At 47.8% G+C, this 9524-nt stretch overlaps 1 protein-coding gene across 2 annotated transcripts in view; it reads right to left on the bottom strand.

Annotated features, from left to right (window-relative positions):
• SPOCK1 (SPARC (osteonectin), cwcv and kazal like domains proteoglycan 1) overlaps nt 1-5456 on the bottom strand; it is a 456569-nt gene extending 451113 nt beyond the window's left edge. Inside the window, exon 1 of one of the 2 annotated variants that reach the window (XM_006923091.3) lies at nt 5059-5456. In XM_006923091.3, coding sequence (XP_006923153.1) covers nt 5059-5373 — 315 coding nt within the window. In that variant the 5' untranslated portion in view covers nt 5374-5456. The remainder of the gene's footprint in view (nt 1-5058) is intronic. The other variant, XM_006923092.1, reaches the window with a different exon arrangement.
• Between the last annotated feature and the right edge of the window lie 4068 nt (nt 5457-9524).

Genomic DNA, 9524 nt, shown 5'->3' with positions numbered 1-9524 from the left:
GAAAGACCATGAGCATCTACTTTGATGAGCTCACTCAGTCCTCCTCAAAACCCCACAAAGTAGGTAGCATCACTCCAGTTTTACGGATGAGGAAACTGGCGAGACTGGAATGTGAACTCTGGTTAAAAGTGGGCCCTTGACTGTGACGTGACTCAGCCTCAAGAGCTTTGAGTATTTGGTTTCAAATATATTAAGTAAATGAATAAGAAATGCCTTATTATAAAATATTCAATTACTAGCATTACTTTGTCTCCCCTAGCAAGATAAAATAGTTGAGCTAACGATTAGGTCCCCCTCCTCTAGGGGAGTATTACAGGTGCAATGATCCATTTAGGATCGCTTCTTGCCTCTGAAAATAATCTTATCAACATATAGGGGAGTGTACATCCTCTCAGCAACCTAATTCAGCTGAAGTACTGTGGGGTCAGTGTTTGAGGAGGACCAGGAGAAGCAGGGGAACTCAGCCTGGGAAGGTCAGCTGGGACAAGACGCTCTGCCGTCCTTGCCAGTCAAGAACTAGGTTGTCCCTGGCAAGGGCAAACTGAAGGTAAGGACCGAAAACTCAAAAATGGTCTTAGGCCTACCGGCTTTCAAACTGTCCCTTTATAATGATTCCTGTGAAATAATTATTTCTATCAGTGGTCACCTCAAACAGGGGATTTAAGAGAGTGGGTTCATTAAAGGGAGCCAGGATCACAAACTCATTTAAGTCTCCTTGAACCTGTTTAATCAAAATGATTTTCTGCTACTCTCTATTACAAACCGAGTTTCTGTGGTGACAGATTAATGACTGATCCACTAAGCCATACCACATCTCTTGTCACCAACCCCACCATCTGAGCCAGCCACTATTCTATCAATAAGCCCCACTTGCCCTTGAAACTCATTATAGCTGAGCTGTTAAGATCAAATGAGTAGATCAGATGCTCACTGACACTCCAGTTCTGCTACAGAGACCACCAAATCCCACAGAATGTGCACCAGAAGGAAAAAGAATGTGGGCTGGTCCTTGTAGTCTCATTAGAATTAACAAACTCAGGTCACTCGTAGTGAAATAAATGTCAGGCAAGGCAACACTTCTGATTCTTTGGGCCTGCTAAAGGTAATTATCCTGGAATTAAATGTCAGGGCTAATTTCACGTGTGCAAAAGAAAGAAAATGTTATGTTTGATGTAAGCAACATTATTTTAATTAAATGAGACGCTAATTATTAGCAGAACATAAGCCCTGATGTGACCCTTCCAATAAACTGTGTCTACCTGGCTTCCCATTCTACTTTGTCTCAACCTAAGGTTCTTCATTGATTGCCACCAGACATAAAGCAGGAAAGACCTGCAATGTGATATCAGTGGAGGCCCACACCCAAAATCCACTCCACGCTTGACTGGCTGCCATGCATAGGGAGCGTATAAAATTGGACTGCCTGGTTCCAGTCCAGGCTCCTCCACAGCCCAGCTCTGTAACTCTGGGCAAGAGACAACCTCCCAGTAAATTAGGGAGAATAACTGTATTTCTCTCCTAGGATTATTATGAATTAAGCCAATTAATATATATAAAGTACCTTAAACAATACCTGGCACACTAAGTGCTTCATTAATGTTAGGTGTTATATAACTAGAACATATGAACTTTATAAGAAAAAAAAAACACTTATTTTTTTAAAAAAGACAAAACAGAATAAATAAGGAAGAAATATGTGACGGCATAAGAATTTCATCGAGGAGACAAGAGGTTACCTGAGTAAAGAGATCACATTATTTATCTTACTCACCCTTAGAGCCAACTGCGCTAGCACATGGTAGACAGTCAAATATTTATTGGAATAAATGAATGTACAAATGAATGTAAGAATAAACAGAGAAAATTTTCCTTACAGGAATGGTTATGGAAAGCCAAATAAGATTCAGAAAAAAAAATCAGGAAAACGGCTATGGCATCTTGACCCCTCAACCTCAAACCACAGAAAAGTTAAACACATGACAGTTTGAAGTAGGAAATTATTGTACAACTTAATACAAACATCTGTCCTTCTTTATCTTCTCCTTCTTAATAATGTACTTGTGCAAAAGTCTGGGTCTCCATCTGGCCCAACCATCCCAATTACTAGTCTTTATAAAAAGAATGATGAGCTATGTAATTGGAAAATTATATTAATTAAAAAAAAAAAAAAGAACAATGACCAATCCAATACATCTTAGGAGCAAACATCTCCTAACATCTGAATTTTATGTTTCTTCTGGATCCATCACTCCAGGTAACAAGACATGGAGAAGTTCTGAAATTTTTACTTCCAGAAAAAAAGAGATAGCCAGTATTTGTGTACCTAGAGCAAGAGGACCGCTTCAAAGTGCTAAGTCCACGGTATCAGGTCATCTCTGGCAATGTTACAGCACACTCGACATGCAGGGGAACATGGAACACACAGCCTGCCATAATTTCTATTTCAAAGTTAGCCCAATAACACCACCAGTAGGCATCATCAACTTTCTAAAGGGAGTCCCTAGTTTTCAGTTTCACAAGTTCAAAAATCACTTCTAAATCTCTCTTCCAACTGCAAAAGAACTGATAAGCATCATAACAACAATCTCAGGGCAGTCTTTCAAAGTCATCAGTGACTTCAACAAAACAACTAAAACAATGGCAGAGAAGCTGAGTTCTGTCCACCTCAAGCAAGGCCTGCTCAATGAAAACTATCAGGCTGGCTGAGCAACTGTACTAGTGGGGGCTTTGTCCATTGTCCAGTGAACAGCTGATTTCTATACGAAGCAACCTTTCAATCCCTGGTCGCGGAGGACTGAGGCTTTGCAGTTATTCCAAGTAAATTACCCAAATGAAGACACTTGGACTTGGCCTAAAAGATTATCTAGTTTGAGCTGTTCAACACCTGAAAAAGGTTAATGGCATTAAACTATGTCTGAGCCACAGCTAGCACCAGAAGACCCCATGAAGCATATAAACTGATTGATGATTGAAGATCTTTGGGATTTTTAAAACATTTTTAGATGTTTTTAGTGATATAATGAGTTAAATTATTTTAAAAGAAATGATATTGCTTAAAATATTAGTTTCATACCTAAAATTGCTCCAGGAACAGAAAAGTAGCACATTTGAACAGAGCAGCTTTTCTCTTTTTGTTACATTTTGGACACTTTTACAATATTTAAGGTGGTATTTCTTAAACATCATAAGAATTACCTAGAATGTTTGTTTAAAATATAGATTTCCAGTACCTATCCCAGAAATGTGGAATCATAATTCCCAGGGGAAGGGGCTGGGTGCTGTAATTTTACAAGCATCCCCAGTAAGCTTCATGATCGGTCAGGTTTGGAAAATACTGACCCAAGGATAAAAAAAAAAAATCACCATTTGCAAGAAAGATGAGAAATGAAGAAAAGCCCAATTTTTAAAATTTAAAGATGGGAAATAAGAATAATTTCATGATTATGGTACATTGAGGCTAGAACCCCTTGAACAGGCACGAAAACACAGAAAACCTTTCCGCACGGCCGAAGACCACAGCTGTTCTCAATTTGACCCAGCTGCCATGTGAACCAAGCTGTAGGCAAAGGGGCCCCTTCTCTACACCTGGCCAAATCCGCCTATCTCTAGTATCTGCCTTGTTCCTCAACTCTAAAATGTAATGATAAACAAAAAAAGCAAAATGACTTCTATTCTATGTGAGTCCATGAATAGAAGCCTCTTTAGAACATCTTTTTTCAGTCACAGGCAAAGGTAATCAGTGCAGGGCTCCTCAGAGCTGATCAGAAAGGGGATTGAAGATGGTTATAACAGGGCAGGTCAGATATAGGGCAGGGGAGGGCAAGGAGAATATCTGCTGCAAAATTAAGACACCCCCCCCCAATAACTGTAGAGGCTTAATAAAAGCATCTGAAAACCCCTTTCAAAGAGAAACAGCCCACAGTCAACTAGAAGGACAGGGGAAAGAAACAGAGAGGAGACAGAAGTCAATCCCCACCCAAGGCTTTGGGTGCACCTGCTCCTCTGGAGTGGGACCTGAAGAGATGCTCTTTATAAAGTACAAGAAAACATCTAGATTCATTAAAATCCTCAGACTTTCCTTCTACAAGGGCTGGAGATACCTGGAATGAGGCTGACTTAAGGAGGTGACTGTCACACATCTCCCACCTCCAAGAGCCCTGTGACAAGAACAGGGCCTCAAGTGTACAGGTCTCTTTCAATGGCAGGAATTCCTAATGTTAAGTATCACAAAACTTCCTTCCTACTCCCCTAGAGGCACCTGGCCCCAGCCACTGGGGGCAGCCTGTGAAAGAATTGGCAGCAGCTCTCACAGCACAGAGGGGATGCCATCTTGCTGGAAAGACTGCGCCAGGTTCCTCTTGCCCGACATCCTGTTGGGCATATCTGGGCAGCAGCATACCGCTTTGGAGCAGAAACAGGTAGAAGATGCGCCTCTGGGTGCCCAGGAATAGCTTTCTCCCCTGAGGGGGCTCCCAAAAGGAGCAAACTTTTGCCACTGGGCTTCTCTTCAGCGTTCGGATCTAACTGCATGAGCTGCCTCTTTTTCCCTTCCTCTAAAGACGCCAAAAGTCAAACCCACCACACTCCCTTCTCCCATCATTTTATCAGGCCCATTGCCATGACCCTCCAAACCTCCTATAATACCTGGTTCCCTAATAAACCTAACCTCTACAGCAGAGATTTTTCTGGCATACCCTAGAGATGGTCCAAATCACTGCTGCCCCAGGGAGGTTCTTTAGGGGGCTTGGCAAAGTCAACCACCACCAATTGGAAAACTCAAAAGCGTAAGGAGCCTCCCTCCACAGCAGCTGCTGTTCATACCATGTGTGGTGCAGTCACCTCCCCCAGTCCTACACACACCTAAGACCACAGGTAACAGGCACAGAGCATCAAGCCTTCAAAGTTCTCTTTAAAGTTCTTCTCAGGCAAGACGCAGCCAGGAACCCGGAACCAACAAGCTGCCCTGAGCGGTCTGCACCAGTCCACTCCCCGCCCTGCTTCAAAGGCCCCTCTTCAGAGGCTCGCCTGCCCGCAGGCCCGGGCGGCGGCGGTACTCACGTCTCGAAAGCGGTTCCAGTACTTGTCCCGGTCGTACTGGGAGACGGTGCTCAGCCACTGGTCATTGTCTAGGAAATTGCCGTTGTTGGGCTCCGCGGCGCCTGCGAGCGCTTCCAGGTGCCGGCTCTCCACCTGCAGGAAGCACCACGCCGCGGCGGCCGCCGCGAGCACGGCGATCGCTGGCATCTGCGGGGCAGGCAGGGGGTACGCAGGGCGGTGAGCTGGGGGGGACAGTGCGATGGCGAGCCCCTCGCGGAGCAGCGCCGGGTGAGCGCCTCCGCCACCGGCCCCAGCTATAGGGGAGGAGCATCTCATGGTGGGGACCGAGTCCTCCCTCGCACACCTGGGGCTCCTGTCGCCGACCTAGGGACCTAGGGACCCCTCTCACGAATGGGGGATGGGAGTAAGAGGCTCAGTTACAAAGAGGCTGCGTCACAAATTAGGGGCTGCTATCAAACTACAGAGGACCCCTGTCACCTATTCTCCGGACGCCCCAGAGGGCGTTACTCTCGGATGGGCGCTTCAGTACCCCTCCCCAAAAACGGAGAGCCCTGGATCCGCAAGCCGCGCTCCCACACACTGCGCCCGGAGCACCGGGGTAGGAAGCCGGAGCACAGGGCTCCAAGCAGCAGTCCAGACGCGAGCAGAACGGGGCTGAGTGTGGGATACCCGCGGCGGAGGGGGGTCTCGCCTCGCCCACCGTGCCGCCTCCGCAAGAGGGGTGCGCGGAGATAGCCCCAGGCCCGACCCTGTCAGCCCCGCGGTGGTCGCGGGGAGGTCCCAACTACGCCAAGTTGGGGCGCGGGGTTCCGCGGGTACGTACCTTGGGGGCCAGCCCGGATCCCCGCGTCCGAGTTCCTTGAGTTCCTGTGGCGCCGAGAAGGAGAAAGCTGACGTGCCGCTTGCTCCCCTGCGCTCCTGCCACCCGCCGCCGCGCGTCCGGCCGCTTTGTGAGCCCGCAGCGCTCTGGCTCCGCTCTCTCTGGCTAGCTCGGGCGCGGCGTCGGCGGGCGGAGGGGCCCGACAGCACGCACCCGCGCCTCGCGTTTTTTTTTGCACGCTGCTGTGCCGGCCGCCGGACAGCGCCGCAGCCCCTCGTCCAGCACAGCTGGCGACGTAGTTTTCCACATCTTGATGCAGGACTGAAACAAGCCTTCAGGCCCAAGCTGGTGAGAGACAGCTGAGGGGACTCAGGATACGAGGCCAAGAAGCCGACCAACACTGAGGCATTCTCAAAAGGAAGGTCGTCCGGGACACCTAAGTGAGGATCACCTTGGTGGGAGGAGGAGGGGGCTCCTTAAAATGCGGATTCCTGGCTCATTCCCCAGACTTGCCAAATCAGAATTCCTTCACAGGGTCTCCCCAGGGTGAGTGAATTTCTGCACAGCCCATCCCAGGTCGTGAACGCATCCATGTCTCTGCACTCCCATGCTCCATGCCATGCCCTCTGCTCTCAGTCCCTTAAGACAGCCCCTTCGGACCTCCATTTCTATCATCGCTATATCCTTGTGTTCCCACATTGGCCCTATAAGTATACCTTGGTGTTCTCCTGCGCGGAAGCCCTTGTCTGATGAACTGGCCCCGGCATCAGTCTGTTGAGTTTTCCTAGAGGGGAGAGAGGGTAAAGAGGAAAGATAGAGCAGGCTTCAGGGACAGGACACAGAAGCGGCAGGCTGGCCTTACCCTCCATCCCACACTCGCTTTCCAAATCCTCAGCTATGTCTGGTCAAATAGGGCTGGAAAGGAATTAATGCAGTCCCTCTGTCAACACAGAGGTGACTCTTACCTGCTGCCTTTCTCTTGTACCACCGCACCTCATTCTCCAGACACCTGAGTATTCTTTTAGAACAAGTCTGACACACTAAACCTTCTCCCCTCAGCACACACTTAAAACTCTCATGTTGCTTTCCTGATAGAGACCAAACCCCGTGGCAGGAGCCCGCAGGCCTGCACACCTGGCCCCTGCCTGTCTCTGCTGCTGCCTGTCATGCCTCTCCCTCCTCCTTCCCTGACTTCCTGGACAGGCTGGTCTTGGTGTGGACTCCAGTGGAGATGGGCTCCCTCCAGCACTGCACGTTCACTTCTGCTGGGCCACTGTCCACACCCACTCCTAACACAGGCCTCATTAATTCTCCTTTAGTTTATTTATCTGGATCTCTTCAGAGTAACTCTTGTGGAACCTGTGGACCACACCAGGACCCTGATGACACTCTCCTTGAGAACACAATGCTTCCCCAGCTGTAAGCTCACTGCACTTGAAATCACTTACTCCACGTCTGTGCTACCTGGCTGGAGCTCTGTGAGGGCAGAAGCCACATCTGGCCTGTTCTCCACTTATCCCAGTGCCCAGGTCCAAGCTTCTGACACAAAGCAAGTGCTCAGAAAATATCTGATGAATGAATGAATGACTAGCACCCAATCATGGTCTGGAACCACACTTCTCAGCCAACATGTCCCAACATGTGTGATGCAGTTCGTTGTAAGTTGTACTGTACGTAATTTGGTTGTGTGTAGTTTAATGTGTAGAAATTGGATTATGATTTTTCCTAAAAAGTAGCAGATGCTTATCCTGACATTACTCTGACTGATTTACATTCCTGGAAGCATTCTTGAAAGGAAGAGAAAGGAGTGGAGTCACAGCTATATGTTGGGGATTACATGTCATCCATGCATGGTTTATTATCATGGGAATATTTTAAGTATTTCAATGTCATGTCCTGGGTATATTAGAGCAGGAGAGAGGTTTAGAAATAATGGAGAGAACACGTTTTACTTTCATAGAAACCCAAGGAAACAGCTACTTCCCCATTTCCCTGTCCAGTTTGATGGCAAAACTCCAAACAGTTGTCCCCAGATGTCAGTTCAGCCTTCTCAGCTCCAATTCATTCTTCCACGCATTCTAATCTGCCTTTCATCCTCACTGAATAATGAAATGATTTATCACCATCAGCAACATCCTCAAAGTCACCAAACCGAGTGGGCAACCCTCACTTCTCCCCTAGTAAGCCTCTAAGAAGTTACTGTAGGCTCCTGTGGCATCATTCCTCCTGGCTTTCCTGCTCCCCACTGGTCATTCCCACTTACATACCAGAGCTTCTCTGGGCGCAGGCCTAGGCCCTTTGCTCTTTCTGTCTAAACCATTTCCCATGGTGCTCATATCCAGTCCTGTGCTGAGATTCTCTAGTTGAATTTCCAGCTCAAAGTATCTGATGACTGCCAACCACACATCCAACTTCATACCTGACGTCTCCTCCATATGCCCCACGGGTATACCAAATTTTACCAGGTCAAAACAGAAGTCTAGATTTCTCTCCACAAACCTGTGCTCTGAGTCATCCCTATTCCAGTAACTATATCTCCATCCGTGTGGAGATGCTAAAGCCAGAAACCTATGAGTTGCCTTCAATCTCTTGATTTCCTTTGCCCCTCACCTCCGGTCTAAGAGGAAGCCAATCCATTCCATTTCTGAACACCCCTCCAGTCTATCCACTTCACTCCACCTCCACTGGCACCGCCAGTTCCACCTGACTGTCACTTCTTACCTGGAGGACTACAGTGACTTCTTGGTTAGTTTCCTTGATTCTTTCTTTTCACCTCCAACTCATTAACCACTCAGGGGTCAGAGCTATCTTTTTGGAACAGAAATCATTCCTTTGCATAAAACCTTAACCTTTCAATGGCTCACCGTGACACTAAAACAAAATTCCAAATGCCTTCTCATAGCTGGGAGAGCCCTGAATCACCTGGCCCCTCCCCGCTTCATTCTCGGGATTGTCACCACACTCCTTGGCACACACGCCAAGCATGTTCTCACCTCAGTTCCTCTGCGCTGGCTGGGCCCTCTGCCTGGAATGACCCTCTTTCTGCTCTTCACGGCTTTGCTCATATCTCAGCTCCGGTATCACCACTTCGCCGAAGCCTTCCCTGACCACCCCATCTAAAATGGGTCCTCCTACTTCCAGCCACACCTCCACTCTATCCCTACACCCGGTTGTTTCCTTAAGAATATTTTGATCTTTGGTCTCTCTCTTCCCCAATTTGAATATTCATTCCAGAAGGGCAAACATATTGCCTTTTTCACTCCTGTAGCCCCAGGTTTATCTCAGAGCCTAATATTCAATGGACACTCAAAAAATATTTATACAGTGATTGAATGAACGAACGAAGGAAATTCCATAATCTTTAATGCATTCCAAAGTGTGAAAACTCCGTCTGGAGACATTTCCTTTGGTCGCCCTTAAATCCCTTGTTCTGCAGATCCAAGCTTTGCTTTTCTGGCAGGGCCTGTCCCCTTAATCAGAGGGCATCTGCTCTTGGCCAAGCTCCAACCTCACAACTGGAATCTTCCCTGTAGCCACCTACCAAGGTGGAAAGAGCAGCCAGAGCACAATGGGCAGGTGTGGGGGTGCTGGATCTGGCCTGAGCAGAGAAAGAATGTAACCTTGGAACAGGGGCAAGGAGGCTGGA

Source organism: Pteropus alecto, unplaced genomic scaffold (genome assembly GCF_000325575.1).
Source record: "Pteropus alecto unplaced genomic scaffold, ASM32557v1 scaffold78, whole genome shotgun sequence".
In the NCBI taxonomy this organism is placed as follows: domain Eukaryota; kingdom Metazoa; phylum Chordata; class Mammalia; order Chiroptera; family Pteropodidae; genus Pteropus; species Pteropus alecto.
This window is presented reverse-complemented; position numbering and strand designations above follow the sequence as displayed.